The 19,271-nt window shown below is 40.8% G+C and overlaps 1 protein-coding gene across 4 annotated transcripts in view; it reads right to left on the reverse strand.

The window, feature by feature from the left end:
* Positions 1–19,271, reverse strand: part of kat7b (K(lysine) acetyltransferase 7b) — an 83,466-nt gene that overhangs the window by 17,960 nt on the left and 46,235 nt on the right. For all 4 annotated transcript variants that reach the window (XM_038779840.1, XM_038779841.1, XM_038779838.1 and 1 more), the window contains 5 exons: positions 15,188–15,286; positions 12,854–12,964; positions 10,878–11,069; positions 3,370–3,459; positions 739–879 (listed from right to left, as the gene is read on the reverse strand). In XM_038779840.1, coding sequence (XP_038635768.1) covers positions 739–879; positions 3,370–3,459; positions 10,878–11,069; positions 12,854–12,964; positions 15,188–15,286 — 633 coding nt within the window. The remainder of the gene's footprint in view (positions 1–738; positions 880–3,369; positions 3,460–10,877; positions 11,070–12,853; positions 12,965–15,187; positions 15,287–19,271) is intronic.

Consider the following 19,271-nt stretch of genomic DNA (forward strand, 5'->3'; position numbering starts at 1 on the left):
TGATTTATTACAAAAGTTGGACTAAGTCACAGTGGATAAACAAAGTGAGTTTGTTGATTAGGTAGAACAATCTTAGCGGTTAGGTTTTTCCACATAAATCACTATCCAGTACATATCTATGTATGAGCATAAGCTGGATATTTGCTGCCGCCTCCGTGTCCAATACAAAATAAGATAATTCAGGATGTTTTCAGTGCAAATGTCAACCACTTACGAATGTAACTAATAATCGTAATGTCCATAATGAGAAAGAAAATAAAAAGCTGGCAATTATTATTGAAGCTTAATGTGAAAATTAATGTCTCAATTGAAAGACTGAAGAGAGGCAGATCATAAAAATACATTGACCAATATTTATTGGAACCAGGCATCTCATGATGTGCTCAGTGGTTCAACATCATCCCACAACCATCAGCTTGAAAAAAAACCTTGCACCACAAAATGCTGGGAATTTTGCGCTCATAACGATGAGCTCAATAATGGTAATAAATAGGGCAGCATGGTGGTGCAGGGGGTAGCACTGCTGCCTACGGCGCTGAGGACCCGGGTTCAATCCCGGCCATGGGGAACTGTGTGTGGAGTTTGCACATTCTCCCCGTGTCTGCGTGGGTCCGTTCCACCCCCACAACCCAAAGATGTGCAGGCGAAGCGGATTGGCCACGCTAAATTGCCCCTTAATTGGAAAAAATTAATTGGGTACACTAAATTTATCAAAAAAGCAACTTGTACAGCCTTTACCTTGGAGAAATATCCAACAAGATGACACCCTGTGTTATCAGCTTCTGTCATCACATAAAACAAGAACGGCTCTACGTCATAATATAATGTCTTGTGGTCCAAAAATAACTTAGCCAAAAGGCACAGATTCTGGCAGTAAATCTAGAACAAAAAGAGAAAAATAAATCAGTCGGTGGTTCCATTTAAAAGAAGCAAAGCATTTTTTTTTTTTTTTAAATGTTTTCTTCAGAGACAGGATTACATATTTTTGCCATCTGCTTTCTTCTACTTTTCCATAAACCATGCTGAGACAACATTCCATGGGCACTAGCATGGCTTTAGCATATCCTTGCAGCCTTTCTTCAACGGAGCCAAGACTGTCTGTTCAGCAATTGAGGGTACACATACAAATAAAAAAGGGTACACATACAGACGCAACAGAGAGCATCATAAATAAAGCTGGTTCTCCCCTCAGAGGAACAGAGACAAGTACATCACCTCTTGTGCCATCACTTCTAAAATCAGTGCACTCAAAATAGACCAAACCTGGAATCTTCTATTTGGGGCATAGTCTTTGCCTACTTGACTATTAGTGGGAAAGGAAATCTCCTGTCTTCCTCATTGGATGGTTACCTCCTTCAGGGGTCTAACAGGAACAAAAAGATCAGTATCCTTTTTTACCAAATCCAAGTCAAGGAAGACTTGACATTCTTTCTTGCAGGAGAAACAAGTCTTAAGTTCAACTTCTGCAATATTGCAATTCTGCCTTCCTCAAATAGTTTAAGATCAAAATGATTTTTTTTCTGGCAAAGTCTTGAATTGAAGCATTCACTGGCAAGAAACTCTTTGCCACAACTCTGATGCTCAAGTTATTACTTGATTTCTGGTCCAGCACAATGAAGAAATAGGACAAAAGTTCTCAAACCTGAGAAAGGTGGGTGAAAGGTAGGGCAGCATGGTAGCATTGTGGGTAGCACAATGGCTTCACAGCTCCAGGGTCCCAGGTTCGATTCCGGCTTGGGTCACTGTCTGTGCGGAGTCTGCACATCCTCCCAGTGTGTGCGTGGGTTTCCTCCGGGTGCTCCGGTTTCCTCCCACAGTCCAAAGATGTGCAGGTTAGGTGGATTAGCCATGGTAAATTGCCCTTAGTGTTGGGTGGGGTTACTGGATTATTGGGATAGGGTGGAGGTGTTGAACTTGGGTAGGGTGCTCTTTCCAAGAGCCGGTGCAGACTCGATGGGCCGAATGGCCTCCTTCTGCACTGTAAATTCTATGAATTCTATAAATTCTATGAAAGAGAGTTGAATTCTATTTAGCTATGTATCAAATGAAGGTTGGAAACTGGGATTTCTGCCTTTATTTCAACTGATTTTTAGGACAGTCAAATGCAAGTCAAATCAAAAAGAGAGTTCATCATGTATGTCCCTGGAATGATCGCACGTGCAGATTCTCTTCTAAGGATGCACTGAAAATCACTGTCTGTTGGTGAATTCCCATGGTTTTCAAAGGATGCATTATTGGCATCCAACTGGAGTTGACGAAGCCGGTGCAATATGGATTTTCTTCATTGGAATTTGAGAACCACAATAATTGTGATGTGTGAACATAATTATTGAAGAAACAAGTTTCAGCTAAATTAATAGATGAGCCATCATTTCCAGTTATCTCATTGCTCACATCAGTTTGCAACAAATATAAGCATATCCACTCTTAGGATTAGTTTACTGCAGGAAGGAGGAAGGGGCAGAAAGGAAGACATGGAAGAAAAGGAAGGGATCAAAGTAAAAAGAAAAAGGAACTAAATTGTAATTTTTATTATCATGAAATGAATTTGTTTGAAACACAATGGCTTCAAGCATGGTGCCCATTCTAGGTACAGTCAAATTTCAAAAGCAGCAATGAGAGCAATGACGAGTTAATTTATATTTTTTGTGTACTTGAAGGAGGAATATATACCAACACTAGAGCTGTGAGATTCCTTCAGTGTCCACTTTAGACACTGGAATAGGCAGCCAGGGCTTAGCTCAACATTTTAACAGAAGGATGTAACCTTTCTCAAGGCAGCATTTCCTGGATATTGCATTACTCAAGATTTGATACCATAGTCTTCTAACCCAAAGGAGAAAATGTTACCTCTGAGCGACCTGATACATGCTAATGCTCAAATTTAAAACTGTAGCATTTTATACAAAGAACATGTGCAATTGCTGGAATGTAACCAACATTTTGATGGCTTCAAAAACAACTGAGTTTCACTTTCACTGCTATGGCACTTCGAAATCTTCCTTGGAAGTCTCACACCATAGGAACAAATAAAGGTCAACTTCCATTTATTCTCCTATTACTATCACAAATAACAATATGCTCTGGAATCTCAAGCAAAGCATAAACATAGATGAAAATTGTAGCATCCCAAACTTTGAGGAAATATATTTCTGCTTTGAAACTTTTAAAAACCATTACTTGGATGCTCTGAAATAATTAAGCCTTTGAAGAACAGGAATAGTAAAATATTTGTTATACTATGCCGACAAATTGTTTGGATTAGTAACATTTAGCGTGGAATTTCCACAAAGCTTTTAATCAATTCATAACACAAGAAATGCACATTATTCGTCCACATGATTAGCTTTTATTTAAAACAAAAAGTACCTTATTCTTCTTCCCATCCACCTCAAATACTGATATATTTCCTTTTCTATAGATTTCATCTCCTGGGGGATGCTTCCATACACATTTTGCCTAGTACGGAAATTGAAGAACAACTGAGTTTACACAATAAATAAATATGAAATTTCTAGACTTTGGATTTGAAAATTGCATTGATTTTGTGTTTTAACATGAGTTGTAGAACAAGAGCTTGAAATTCTGTATGTTGGAGCTCTGAATCTTACTTTCAAATTTAACAGTGAAATTTTGACAGACAAGGCACGTAACTTTCCCCATAGTGAAATAACCTACCCACCATTTCACCATCAATAACATAAAATTGCAACATTCATGTATACATTGCATAGAACATCAAATCAATATACCTGCAAGCAGTAAATTCTCAGATTAAGACACTGGCAATCTTTCCAAGCTGATTGCATCATCATGGGTACCTTGATTGATTTCCACTTTTCTAGCTACACTCTGTAATTGATGCTTCTGCTCTGGTTATATTGAGATGCCTAACTTTTTTCACGGTCTTGCTGCTCTTTTGCAATATTTAAATTGTCTTTGATTGGACTGCTGTCCTTCTCCTATTCTTGCTTTGATTGAAAGACTTCAATCTTGTGCTGAGCCTGTGTCTGGATACTGATTCAACTGATTTTCCAGCTTTAGTTGGCACAACAGGGAAGATACAACATGGGCCAGGTAGCTACGAGGGTTGGGGACTAGTAACCAAGGGCCACATGCGTGATGTGAGTCAGTGTAGGGTGAACTAGGCTGCAGTGGGCCCTCTTTGCATTGGGAATGGGGGCGGGGAAAGAGTGATATGTGTATGATCATGCGCAGACTGTGCTAATTTTTCACAGAAAAGCAGTCTCCAATCGTCTTGAAATCAAGGTCCAGGACTGTCGAGAGCGCATACTGGTTGCTGTGCAATGACCACCCCATGTTAAAATAAAAATCATGCACGTGTCTTTCACTCATCAAATTGAAGTTTGGGCTTGGTACCAGGACTCTCATGGGCAACTACAAGAGTGGCAGATGGAACGCTACACTGCCATCATCGCTTGAGAAGTCGGGTGCTTTGATATTGACACTGCCATCATTAAGACAATAAGACATGGGAGCAAAATTAGGCCACTCGACCCATCGAGTGTGCTCCGCCATTCAATCATGGCTAATATTTTTCTCATCCCCATTCTCCTGCCTTACCCCATAACCCCTTATTAATCAAAAATTTATCTATCTATCTTAAATATACTCAGGTATTTGGCCTCCACAGCCTTCTGCGGCAAAGAGTTCCACAGATCCACCACCCTCTGGCTGAAGAAATTCCTCCTCACCCGTTTTAAAGAATCGTCCCTTTAGTCTGAGATGGTGTCCTCTGCTTCTAGTTTTTCCGGCAAGTGGAAACATCCTCTCCACATCCACTTTATCCAGGCCTCGCAGTATTCTTTAAGTTTCAATAAGGTCCCCCCTCATCCTTCTAAACTTCAACAAGTACAGACCCAGAGTCCTCTTCCGTTCCTCATACGATAAGTTCTTCATTCCAGGGACCATTCTTGTGCACCTCCTCTGGACCCTTTCAAAGGCCAGTACATCCTTCCTTAGATACGGGGCCCAAAACTACTCACAATACTCCCAATGGAGCCTTATATATCCTCAGAAGTACATCCCTGGTCTTGTATTCTAGCCCTCTCAATATGAATGCTAACATTGCATTTGCCTTCCTACCTGCCGACTGAACCTGCACATTAACCTTAAGAGAGTCGTGAGCAAGGGCTCTCAAGTTCCTTTGTGCTTCTGATTTCCTAAGCATCTCCCCATTTAGAAAATAGTCTATGCCTTCATTTCTCCTTCCAAAGTGCATAACCACACACTTTTCCACATTGTATCCCATCTGCCACTTCTTTGCCCACTCTCCTAGCCCGTCCAAGTCCTTCTGCAGCCCGCCTGTTTCCTCAATACTACCTGTCCCTCTACAGATCTTTGTATCATCTGCAAACTTAGCAACAGTGCCTTCAGTTCCTTCTTCCAGATCATTAATGCATATTGTGAAAAATTGTGGTTCCAGCACCGACCCCTGAGGCACACCACTAGTCAACGGCTGCCATCCTGAAAAAGACCCCTTTATCCCCACTCTCTGCCTTCTGCCAGTCAGCCAATCCTCTATCCATGCCAGGATCTTACTATTAACACCATGGGCTCTTAACTTATTTAAGTCTCCAATAAGGCACCTTGTCAAAGACCTTCTGTAAATCAAAAAAAAATCACGTCCACTGAGTCTCCTTTGTCTAACTTCCTTGTTACTTCTTCAAAGAACTCCAGTAGATTTGTCAGACATTACCTCCCCTTGATGAAGCCGTTCTGACTCAGTCTTATTTTATCACTTCCAAGTACGTCGCGATCTCATCTTTAATACTGGACTCTAAAATCTTACCAATGACTGAACTCAGGCTAACCGGCCTATAATTGCCCATCTTCTGCCTCTCTCCCTTCTTAAACAGCGGAGTTACATTAGCCACTTTCCAGTCCTCTGGGTCCTTCCTGCCTCCAGTGATTCCTGAAAAATCACCTCTAATGCCTCCACAATCTCCTCAGCTATTTTTTTTTAGAAACCTAGGGTGTAGTCCATCCGGTCCAGGTGATTTATCCACCTTCAGACCTTTCAGTTTCCCCGGAACCATCTCCTTAAATGAGACATAATGTGCAAGGGATGGTCAAATGAAGGAGCAAGGCAGCGGGTACACCTTTTTATGGAAGTAACTTCCAGGAAAAGAACAAGGCCTCCACAGGTTGAGCTTCACCAAAGATCTAGTGCCGCAGAGGTTCTCATTTCGGATATACAAGCACCTCATTACTGCCCAGTTCAACCCAACCAGGAATCAGCATGCCACTGTCATCAGTGCATACACTCCTAGACTTAAGGCAACAAACAAAGCCAAGGAAGGATTCAACACCAACCTCCAGAAATCCCTAGCTTGAGCCCCAGAAGTCGGCAAACTGATCCTCCTTGGATATTTCAATGCCAGTATCAGGAAGGATACACATCTCTAGGATATGATGGGCAAGGAGCGAGCAGGGATAACTCCAAAGGAAATATCGGCTTGACAAAATTACCTTGTCATAATCAAGCCTCTGTTCTGCTAGTGACACAAGTACAAGCTCAAGGCAACACCTAAGATCCAAATTCTGGCACCTTCGCAAATAAACTGTTCAAGCAAGGACTACAGATAGCCACATCAACATGTTATGGCAGATATTGACAACTGCTGGATCACTGCCTTATTCAACCTACCATCTCCATCAGCCTGACCCCCAAACAACCTACCATCCCCATCAGCCTGTCCCCCAAACAATGGAGGCAACAGAAGCAATATTTTTCTTTGAAGTGTGCAAATATCCAACCAAGGCAGCCCTTCTCATCAGTCTCACTGCCACCACTCAGCCTCCAGGAGCTACAGCGGAACATAAGAAACAGGAGAAGTAGGCCATTTGGCCAGTCAAGCCTGCTCCACCATCCAAACAGATCGTGGCTGATCATCTACTTGAAACCATTTTCCCTTATATCGATCTCTGATTTTAACATATTCAGGGCAGCAGGGTAGCATGGTGGTTAGCATAAATGCTTCACAGCTCCAGGGTCCCAGGTTCGATTCCCGGCTGGGTCACTGTCTGTGTGGAGTCTGCACGTCCTCCCCCTGTGTGCGTGGGTTTCCTCCGGGTGCTCCGGTTTCCTCCCACAGTCCAAAGATGTGCGGGTTAGGTGGATTGGCCATGCTAAATTGCCCGTAGTGTCCAAATAAAAGTAAGGTTAAGGGGGGGGTTACGGGTATAGGGTGGATACGTGGGTTGAGTAGGGTGATCATGGCTCGGCACAACATTGAGGGCCGAAGGGCCTGTTCTGTGCTGTACTGTTCTATGTTCAATGATTGAGCTTTCAGAGTCATCTGAGGCAGAGATTTCCAAAGATTCCTTGCTCCGTGTGAAGGAATTCTTCCTCATCTCAGTCTTAAATGACCTGCCTCTTATTATGAGACTGTGTCACCTGGTTGTAGACTCACCAGCCAGGAGAACATTCTATCTACAGCTACCTTGTCAGGCCCTGTAAAGAATTTTGCAAGTTTTAATCAGGTTGCCTCTCATTCTTCAAAATTCGAAGACAATACAGGCTCCCTCGCCTTATTCTCTCCACGCAAGACAATCCCACCATCCCAGGGTTTAGCCTGAAGAACCTCCATTGCACTCCACTACGGTAAGTATACTCTTCCTTAGGTAAGGAGATTAAAACTATACACAATATTCCAGGTATGATCTTACGCAGGTTCTATCCAATTGCTTTCATGCCTAGACTGCAATTCCCCTGCAATAAAGACCAGTGTGTCTATACTGCTTAGTCAACCCTAAAGTCTACCACGATGAGCACCTGTGAGGAGGTCCTTAGCATCTCTACCAGGAAACGTTATTGACTGCTTCCATGAAAATGACCGAGATATACAGGAATCGAGTGTAGGCACAAAGCTTTCACAGGCTAGAAACTTCACCACATCACAAGAGAAAAGCAGCAGGGCAGTGTAATGGTTAGCACTGTTGCCTCACGGCACTGAGGACCCGGGTTCAATCCTAGACACTGTGTGTGGAGTTTGCATATTATCCCGTGCCTGTGTGGATCTCATCCCCGCAACCCAAAGATGTGCAGGGTAGGTGGATTGGCCACACTAAATTGCCCGTTAAATCAAAAATAAAATTAAAAAGCGAAAAGCAGTAATACTATAGGCAGCTGAAGACAGTGGTACGCATCCATCCAGTGACCAAATGATGAGTAAAAAGAGAATGGGAGACCCCATAACTCGGAAGCACCAATAACATGTAGTTTCATCAGCACGGTCAAGACGATCTATAAGCTCATGCACTCAAGGACCCACCCTGCTGAGAGCTCATCAAAGACAGGGAGGCAGTCAATGCTCACTGGAAACAACACTTTTAAAAAAACTTCTGAACCGAGATTCTGTATTTAACTTGAACGTCCTTCACTCCATTCCTCAATACTGCACGGCACAATCTTGGTATCAACCCAGTCTGCAGCAAAGTCAAAAAAGCAATCCAACAGCTGAAAAACAATGAAGTCCCTGGAGCAGATCAAAACCCTGCCAGAATTCGGAGACATAGCAGACAAACACTCATGGGATGGCTGCACAATTTCATATTCCTCATCTGGAAGTGGAGTGCATGCCAGGAGATTTCAACGATGTTGAGATTATGACATTATTCAAGAAGGAAGACAAGTCCAATTATGGGAAATACCAAGGAGCCTCCCTCTTCCCTGCTACAGGGAAATCATTGCAAGGATCCTCCTCACATGTCGTTCATTTATCTGACACCAGACCCAAAGCAACTGCTCTTCTTCGAACTCGGGCATGACAGCTGACTCCCTACAGGACAACAGAAATGCTCCAGAGATGTCCTCAAAGCATACATAAAAGTGGTCAAACATCTCTCGGGTTCATGGGACACCCTGGCTTGTGACTGACCAGAATGGAAAAGGTCCGTTCACAAGGCCCTGACCTCATTGAGAGGCTGCCAGGAACATGAGGTGAATTTGACTTGGAAAACCACCCAACAACTCATCTACCTGACTCTCCAAGCGCTACATGTGGCACAGTCGGCGTATCTCGCATTGAACTTAACAACTAGCTCTGAACCCACCAAGTCAGAATGGAAGCAACTCATCATTGATCCTGAGGGATTGTGTCAGCTGACTCCTTAATTATACCATTACAGGCGTTAGCAAAACACAAAATATTATTTCACAGCTTGCTTACGGGCACATTTCAAGAGCTAAATCTAAGACTCCCTTGACTGTTGCCCAAATAGATAGGTAGTGCCCTAAAAACACAAACAAAAGATACTAAATGATGGCTAGACCATGCCACAGCAGCAGAGGCTCTGCACAGTTTATGGACACTCGCAGGACTGAAGCTGCGGCTGCGCTTAAACTATATTCCCCCACACACTGATTGTGGCTGAAAAGATGGAATAGGTTGTGCTGGAGCACCCATAAAGCTTTTCTGTCGACTGGGGCCAGGGCGGGAGGGGGTTCACCTATACGACCCAGGGAACCAGGTTTTTGGCGGGCTGTCAGCGGCATGCACAGCCGCATGGTTGCCCTGCCGGATGTGGTAATGGTGTTGCGCACCCATCCACCCCAACCTCACAGCCCATCTCCTGGCCACCCCCCACTACTCCCCCCAGCTCGGCGAAGCACCCCGGCCAGCGGCATGACTGTCGGCGAAGTATGGTGGTGCAGACACTGTACGTACGCCACCCCCCCCCCCCTCTCAGCAGCCACCACGCCAGGCTCATGATTGTTGAGAGCACACGTGGACCACACCATCGGGAACTTGGCCCATCGGAGGTGGAGCATGAGGAGTGGGTTCACTAATGAGATGCAAACGGAGTTTCAACTACGCGCGCCGTGCGTCGCAATGCCGTAGTGTCCGAGGAGGTGGAGCATCGCGATTCACTGTCAGCCCGGCACCTGCCGTGATTTCAGCATCGGGGGCTATTCTCCGCCCGATCGCACACCCCGGTTTCGGCGTTTGGCAACAGAGATTCCCGTCCAGAATTTATCAACTAAATTGAAAAGCAGTTCTAAGCAGTCAAAATTACAGATATAGTTGGAAGAAACTGGAGAAGAATATACAACATAGATAACATTATACCTTTTCTCAGATTAACTTTTTCTCTGATTAACTATTTGACCAATGATATTAATTCCTGATTAATGGTTAAATAGAAGACAGAAATCTTTCAGAAATTAAATCCTAACAAAGTTGTTTTGTGAAATGCAGTTTGTCAATTCAATTCTGCTAACTGCAGGTTAAGATTATCTGATTGAAACAGCATGCACATTCCTCATTTGGCCAGGAATGCCAGAGGGGGTCTGTTTGTTTGTCTATCTGTTAGGACAGATGACTGCAAGCAATTAACAATTGAGGTATTCAAAAATTTCCATCAGACAAACAAATCGACACACGTAACTGGTTAAAAGGTCTGATGCTTTCAGCTGAAAAGAAAGGCTGAATCTGTGTCTCAGGTCGGTAATTCACTGCTGTTCAGTTGAGCACCTCGATCTGAACAGCTGCCGCTATATTCCATGGGCGATTCTGTTCAGCTTGAATAAGAATCTAACCACCATGCACACAGGGTGCCATAGAAAATGTTTAACTTCCATACTTTACAAGCTGTCACTTACATTTATATACGATAATCGATATATACAATAACTGTTAAAACAGTTTGTGGGCAAAAAGTAATACTGAATTGCTAATAGAAATTGATTTTTCATTCCATGTTCCAGTCTAATGTTCCTCCCATGTATTGTGTACAGTTGCAGAATTTTAAATCACCACCTTGTCTCTTACAAAGCATGCTGCACTGTTTAATTATCATTAAATTAAATCTAAATCAATTTAATGATTTGTTTTTGCTGACAAATAACTTACCATATGCCTGCGAAGGATGGTCTGACTTTTCATATATTTGAGACAGAATTCACACATATACAGCCTCCCTAGGCGAGCATACTCTTCAGGATATGGAGAATGGTACCAGGTATCCAGCTCATATCGACCAAACACTATGGTCTTAATCATGTTGCTGCCTTCTGTAATTTGGCCTTGTAACCTTAACTTCTCCTAGAGTAAAGAAAGAAAATTGACGGTATATTTCAAGTGCTGCCCAATCGGTGGTCACAGTACCGTGACATATTAGTCTCACATTTTATGGGAATAGGAACAATTATAATTACAAGTTCTACCGTAATAGATGCTATCAGTATGCTATAACAGAGAATAGAAGGAAACAACTTTGCATTCACAATTTTTATTTCTTTGCTGAAGGCGGAAAAAAGGCTGTACTCAACCAGTTGGAGTTCAAAAGAAATTACTGTAACAAATGCTATTATTCAGTTCGAGAATGTGGAGGGTAGGTGGATTGGCCATTCTAAACTGCCCCTTAATTGCAAAAAATAATTGTGTGTTCTAAATTTATAGACAAATAATAAACTGAGAAAGGGAATCATTTCCATAATTATGTTGCATGTGATTACTAGAAAAATTGTTTTAAAATGTGCATTTTGTTCATGAATTTTTCCATCAACGCTGCCACCTAGTGTCAGTATCAAGCGCTCAAAGTTACAGGGTAAAAGCTTTAATGCCTGGTTCTAAACCTCTCTATGCAGCATTGTATGTGTTATGGATTCCCCATCACATTTCCTTTTGGATTCTCAGCATTACTAATTTAATGCTAACCTGGCATTGAATTATGGTCATCCGTCGTTAGCAGAAACTGGTTTGAAACTGTTTAAACTCATTTTACAGGATATTCTTGCAGGCAACAGAGGATAATGTCAGTCAGCCATGGCTGGATTTATATCATGGTCTCAAGGTGAAAAAATACCCATTGTGGCACTCATGATCTAAAACTTAAAGAATTAAAGTTAATATTAACATCTGTTTTTTCTTTGATGTTGCTGCATAAGCAATAAGTGCCGATGAAATCACCAGAGGTTCAAGTTGGTGATCAAACCATATCTTGTGAGGAAACAAAGTTAGCACCATCAGGCATTCAATCTTCAACCCAGAGATCCTAGTAATCACATGCAACATAATTATGGAAATGATTCCCTTTCTCAGTTTATTATTTGTCTATAAATTTAGAACACACAATTATTTTTTGCAATTAAGGGGCAGTTTAGAATGGCCAATCCACCTACCCTCCACATCTTTGGGTTGTGGGGCGAGACCTACGCAGACACGGGAAGAATGTGCAAATTCCACATGGACAGTAACCCGGGGCCCCTATCGAATCCAGGGCCTCAGCTCAGTGAGGCAGCAGTGCTAACCAGTGCGCCAACGTGCCGCCCCTCTGTTTCTCAGTTTAGACACAGTAGCTCCTACAAGTTATTTTTCTCAGTAACATCAATACTAATTATTTCAACTAAAACAATTTTTCAAATCAACAGAAAAGATAAAAATCTTAAAGAATATTACTACGCTCTACTGTTCGGCGACCAATTTCCCCCCTCAGAAAATTAGAGGCAACAATTCCTTTGTTTTTCAGCAATTTCTCTTATTAAATTTTCAACAAAAACCATTAACGTTTAGTAAAATGGTTTAAGTCATTGATCGGAGTTTAAAACACAAAACTAATTTTAAGCATGACAGACTGTAAATTTCAAACTAGAAAGCTATTGTACAAAGATACAACCTACATGACATCATTCTTATAATTCTATTATTTATTGATAGGTAATATTTTTTACCGAATATGCATTGCTACCCAAAATGGATTACTGTATGGATAATTAAGTGAAATGGAATTGAATACGAATGCACATTATTGATCACCATTTTTACATCCACAACAATCTTTCTACTTTAACAGTGCCATGAATAAAGCACATGATAAACTGACATACCAGATCCTCTGAGGCTCGTGCTTGAGCTTTCCGGAATAATTCCAAGTCAAAATCAGATGTAAGATTGTCCAAGAGTGGCTCTCGCGTGCTTCCGTGTATCTGTCTGTGCTCCTGTGGGTTTAAGAACCACACAAATATTCCATGCATAATTAACAGTCATCAAAAAAAAGGTACAATATTAATATTAAAGTAGAATAATAGCTGAATTCTGAAACTCTACAAAGTTTCAGCAAAGCATCTTTGATACACCAATAAATATAGCCTAAACAATATGCTCCACAACCAACGTTGCCTCCCCGAACAGGCGCCGGAATGTGGCGACTAGGGGCTTTTCACGGTAACTTCATTTGAAGCCTACTTGTGACAATATGCGATTTTCATTTCATTTTTCAAACGGCCTATGTTCTTACTAACAAACGGGCTTCCTTAAGTTTTGGTAGATATATTCTTTCAAAAGAATTTGAAGACAGCCATGTCATAAATATCGATACATATGAAAATTTTGCAGTAGCAAATTTACCACCATACTTGGGATACTGACTGTTCATGCACAAACAGAATAAAAGAAGCTGGTTAAACATGCTTTTCAGCTATTTTTCTTGCAGTTTAATTTGGAGTTCCCCACCCCTTTCAGTCATTTAATGTTTTTATAGGTCTAGGTATGAGAACAAATCCATTGTTCTTGGAAAATGAATGAACAGCTGCAGATAGATGTTTATCATATTGCGCCTATTTGTCTTCTCCTCACAGCTTGCATTTCCACCAAGCTTTGCATCATCATCAGACTTGGATACATCACCTTCTGTTTCTTTGCTTGAATCATTAATATAGATTGTAAGTAGTTGATCTTTGCTTGCCAACTTAAAAATGACCCAGTTACCTCTATCTGTTTCCTGCCTGTTGTTTTAATATAAATTTAGAATTCCTAATTCATTTTTTCCAATTAAGGACATTTAGCATGGCCAATTCACCTCCCCTGTACATATTTCAGGTTGTGGGGGCAAAACCCAGGCAAACAAGGGGAGAATATGCAAACTCCACATGGACGGTGACCCAGAGCCGGAAAAAAACTGGGACCTCGGCACCATGAGGCAGCAGTGCTAACCACTGCGCCACCATGCTGCCCTCTTGTTTCCTGCCTGTGAACCAATCATCTGTCCATGCCAACATGGCATCAAAATTCGACATTCTGAATTCTCTCTCAGTATACCAGAGCAAGTGCCAGAATGTGGCGTCTAGGCGCTTTTCACAGCAACTTCACTGCAGTATTAATGTAAGCCTACTTGTGACAATCCATTATAAAAAATGCTAAAATAAATTCTTCAAACAAGATTTCAATTTTGTAAAACCATGTTGACTTGCTCTAATTATATTATGCTTTCTAAGTGCATTAAGTCTTCCTTAATAATGGCTTATTTTCCTGCCTGTATTTGTTAAGCTCATATCTTTAAACCAGCCAACTGGATCAACAATCAAGTGCATAAAAACATCCAAACTTATAAAGAAAGAACTTCTTGCCTTGAATTTCTTAGCAGTTGGAATTACAAATCAGGGAAACATTTTTAGAATCTTTTCCAATTCAAGTCAAAAGGTAGTGCAATCGGGAAGGGAAAAAGAAACAGGGGCGAGTTAGATATGTTCAAAAATGGCTTTATGCAAAAATAAATAGTGTTTATTTTGTAATATTTCACCTTAAAAAGCATTTGAGTAGCTTTATTATTGCAATCTTACTGTTTATTTCAGTAAAATGTATGAGCAGGATACTTGGGAGGAAAGGAATAACTTGTCCATGCAGCCTGAACTTACCCAGGACTGCAAATTAGCTGAAGCTCAATATACCAAAACTCTGTTCCTTATATTGACATTTGATCTAAAGTTGATAACTGACTTATTTTTTCGCGCCACCAAATAACTTAGTAAATGAAACATAATCATTATGATTATGCCAACACTAATCAAATTCAAAAATAAACACACGTCACACTGGTTCCGTGGTTAGCAATGTTCTGGAAATGCTTGTAGGAAATTGCAGCCATGACCTTGTGTCAATTGTGAGGATAAAGATGTATTATCTGTTCTACACTGCAGATTGTGAAGTATAAAACAGTGTTCAATTTTCTGGTCGAAATGGAAGAGAACCATGAGGAAATATTTGGATATTGACAGATTGTAAGCATAGTGCTATAATCAAGGTAGCCGAGGTGATTGCTCTGGCTAGGATTAATGTCACAGTATCTACATTTTGTACAAGATTATCTTCACCCCAGCAAGAAATAGATTCAGCTATCACTTGAAGAAATAAAATCTGTCAGACAAGTTTTACAGAAATCTTACCATATATTTTTCTTTTTGCTCTTTGGTCAATCCCGAATTCCTTTTCTTTCGAAGTTCTGTCACCTTTTCCTTGTATCTCAACTGTTTCTCTGTTGGAGCCTAAAAATAAGAGGTACATTTTAGTGCATTCTTTATCCAACTAGTCTAAAACTACCGAAAATAAAAATTTACAGTGCGTATGTTACTAGAAACACAGAAAATGGCCATTCGGTCCCTCATGCCTGATCCAACATTTAATATTATCATGGCTGATCCTATGCCTCAATGCCATATTCCCACTCTCTCCCCATACTCTTGATGCCTCTCGTGTCTAGAAATCTATTTCCTTCTTAAATATATTCAGTGACTTGGCCTCCACAGCCTTCCCTGGTACAGAATTCCACAGGTTCACCACCCTGTACAAAACTTTCTCCTCACCTCAGTCCTGAACTTCTTATCCCATATCGTGAGACTGCGATCACTTGTTCAAGATCCCCTTCCCACTCCTCCAGCCAGGAGGAACATCATCCCTGTATCCAGTCTGTCTAGTCCTGTCAGAATCTTACACGAGAGCTCAAATTTCCAATAAATGCAGGCCTAGCTGACCCAATCACTCTTCATACGGCAATGTCACCCCAGGAATCAGTGTGATGAACCTTCGCTGCATTCTCTCTATTAGTCACTGTCTGCCACTCCAAAAATGACCCTTTATTCTTACTCATCGTTTCTTGTCAGCTAACCAATTCGCAATCCATGCCAATATATTACACCCAATCCCATGTTCGTTAATTTTTCACGTAAGCCTCTTATGTGGGACTTTATATTCTGAAAATATAAATATAATACATCCACTGATTCTCTCATATCTGCTGGCTACATACTCAAAAAGTTGGCGTGTCAAACATGATGTCACTTTCATAAATCCATGCTGACTTGGACTGGGATTTTCCGCTCCCATTTGTGCCGGCCGGGTTTAGCGACGGGAGAAGAAAATATCGCGAGAACTGCAAAGTCACACTTTAGATCAATGTATTGGCATTCATGGTGGCGTGACGGTAGAATAGTGCGTATCACACCTGGTCAGTGCAGCGCTCGGGGAGGGGGATACCAAGATGAACTGGTTTGCTCTCTATGCGCCAAGACGGCCTTTAAAAATGGTGCCCCAATCCTTGCGCTTCTATGTTGTTGGCCAGGTGGACAAATCAGAGGCTACGCTGCTAGCGATACATCTTGGAACCTGTGGCTTGCCCTTTTTTCAAAGTACTACACTATGTGGTGGAGAACGCCGCCATTGCCATTGACGGCTTCAGCAGTGCTTTTCCTACCGGACACCAACTTTTGCCAGTACCATGGAAAATCCCAGCCTTTGTCCAAAGGTGTTGATATTTTATAAGTGTCCTGTTATCTCATCCTCTATAAGACACTTTCGCATTTTCCCTACCACTGACGTCAGGCTAACCTGCCTATAACGCCTGGTTTTCTCCCTCCCTCCTTTTTAAATAGTATGGTTATATTTGACACCACCAATCAACCAGGACTGTTCCAGAACCCTAAGAACTTTGAAAGGTGACATCCAACACAATTCTATGCTATTGATAATTGTTGTAAAGAATAAAGAATGCATTTCTAAGGGAAGAGTTCATTAGACTGACTTGAAGTTGATTATGGTAATACGACGAGCAATTTGTCTTTATATTGCAGCAACGCTACTTTGCTTATTGAATTTGGAAGCATGATTTGCACATTATCTTTTAAATTAAAGTTTAGAATCAGACCAGTGCCGCATGGTATAGTTTTATCAAGTAAAACAACAACAGGAAAGTAATGTACATAGGATAACAGAGATAGGTTTTCATTTAATAAAAAAAAAAAGAGCTCAATAGCTAGGTATCAGCATATTGGCAAAGTATTGACAAGTTCTCATTAGTTTCAGTGCATGTCCAGATATAACTGATTGTATTATATATTTCACAAACCAAAAAACATTATTAAGTCTAAAAATAATAGAAAATCTAACAAATTACTTTGACATTGCCAATTGCGATGTTCAGTAATGCCACATCAACGCTTTTTTTAAAAATGAGCCTGTTGAACCTTGCACAAGTAATTCGAGAAAAAACTGCGTGCACAAGGAAAAAGTGCAGCCATTCAACTTAACTGCCTTATGTCCTTCCTGCAAGAAAGCTTTAAATTGATACCCAACAACTGTTGTTTTTTAGTTCTTTGATTTAATACACTATTTAGTTTGCAAATACATCTTCCAATCTAATTTCCAATTTTTCCCTTTCCTTGAGACTATGGTCTACGTTATCACAAATTTCTCTTTTGCTAATTTTCATCATCTTTGCTGCGAAAATAAACTTGATTCTCCAAACAATTGTTTGAACTGTCTCAATTTCCAAAGTGGAAACTAGGACATTACAACAGCCTAGTCAATTTACGAACAAATCCAATGGATTGGTGAACAGGAACTGCTGAATGTTACTAATTACTGTTTAGCTTCATGCAAACAGAAGTAAATTGGAAATTCCTAATGAAGCTGGAAGCAGATTGAAAATTCTATAAAATTTTGGTAGAACAAAATTTTCCTGTTCTTCAAATAGTACATGGGATCTTTTATACCCACCTGCAGTGCAGAAAGAGCCTTAGTTTAACCCAAAAAGATTGCACATCCAGTGAATCAGTCCCTCAGCTCTCCACTGAAGTGGCGCCTTATAACATGTGCTCAAGTCTCTGGACTGGGATTGAACCAACAACCTTCTGTTTTGGAGACAAAAAAGCTGCCAACCAAACCAAGTCTGACACATTGTCACCTGCTGCGGTCTGAAAACTCATTTAAAACAATGATCCCCAAAATCAAGTCCCTGCATTGTTGCAATAGTTTGAACAGTCACAAATACACATGCCAACTGTTCAAGATTTCAGCTTATTGCTGCACCCTCTACTGGCAGGCATGGAAGGTTATAGCAACGAATACAAACTCAAGGCCATTGTTCGATGATCCACAAGAAATATTTTCTTCCAATCCTAACTCAAACCAGTGGAATTTTTAAACTTATAACAAATGCTGGTTTTTCTCCACTTGCCCACTGAATTTCATGTGACACACTTTCCTTCGATTTCTATATGGAAATACAACTATGATTTGATTTTGTTCTTTCTTCATTCCTTCCACCCCCCATCCCGCCCTCAGACAAAGTCTTTCTATTAACGGTAACATTCAAAACACCGCGCGTGATTTTTCAGCCCGACACCGAAGAGCATCACAGGGAAATTTAGAGAACTATTATCAACGACTCTCCAAATGTTCCTGTCCCAACCACAATGATAGCCACCAGTGTCAGAGCTGCAAATCCTGGCCATTGACATGTGTGCTTCTTTAATGATGGTTGATATCCCTTTTACTTCTAGCATTTGCTGTTTTTATTCCCTATATGTTAACCTGATATCTGAAGCTCTGAGCTTCTCTAAGATTTAAAATATCAAATCTAACCATTAGATCTTTAGTGCCATTTAACTAAGTTTGTTTTATTTTGAAAACATCAAGTGATTGCAACATTACAAATGTATTGTTCTGGTCAGTGGTGCTACAAGGTTAATGCTGCATTGCCTAACTGTACTGCGACAGCATTACTCCACCTTTAATTTCCCTATTTATTCAATTTGGAAACAGCTTTTAGTCTTACTTATCAAAAATTACTACACCCTGATGATCCCCAAGTTCCTGCAAAGTTTTCAAATTTGCCACCACTTAAAAAGTGATTTACTTTACTACTCCGTTCTCCACTTCACTGAAAAGAACCCATCACCCCGATTGAATTCTCATGTAAATAATGTGATAACACGAGTTCAGCTCGATATTCATGAATAAACCATACTTCCAAAGCTAAATAAACCCCAAGTTATATCAAAATATAGTTATACATCCAGGTTTAAATTTTTACATGATATGCATTCTCACATTAAAAGTGTCCATCTTCATGCTTTCCTAATTACCCTCAAACATGGTCAGGAAAGGAATTAACATGTAGCCAAGGCTTTGCACATTTGCAACAACCCAAGAGCAGTTGCTGTGACTTCTACTAACGGAACATGACCTCTTTAA

This window comes from Scyliorhinus canicula, chromosome 19, assembly GCF_902713615.1.
Source record: "Scyliorhinus canicula chromosome 19, sScyCan1.1, whole genome shotgun sequence".
Taxonomy (NCBI): domain Eukaryota; kingdom Metazoa; phylum Chordata; class Chondrichthyes; order Carcharhiniformes; family Scyliorhinidae; genus Scyliorhinus; species Scyliorhinus canicula.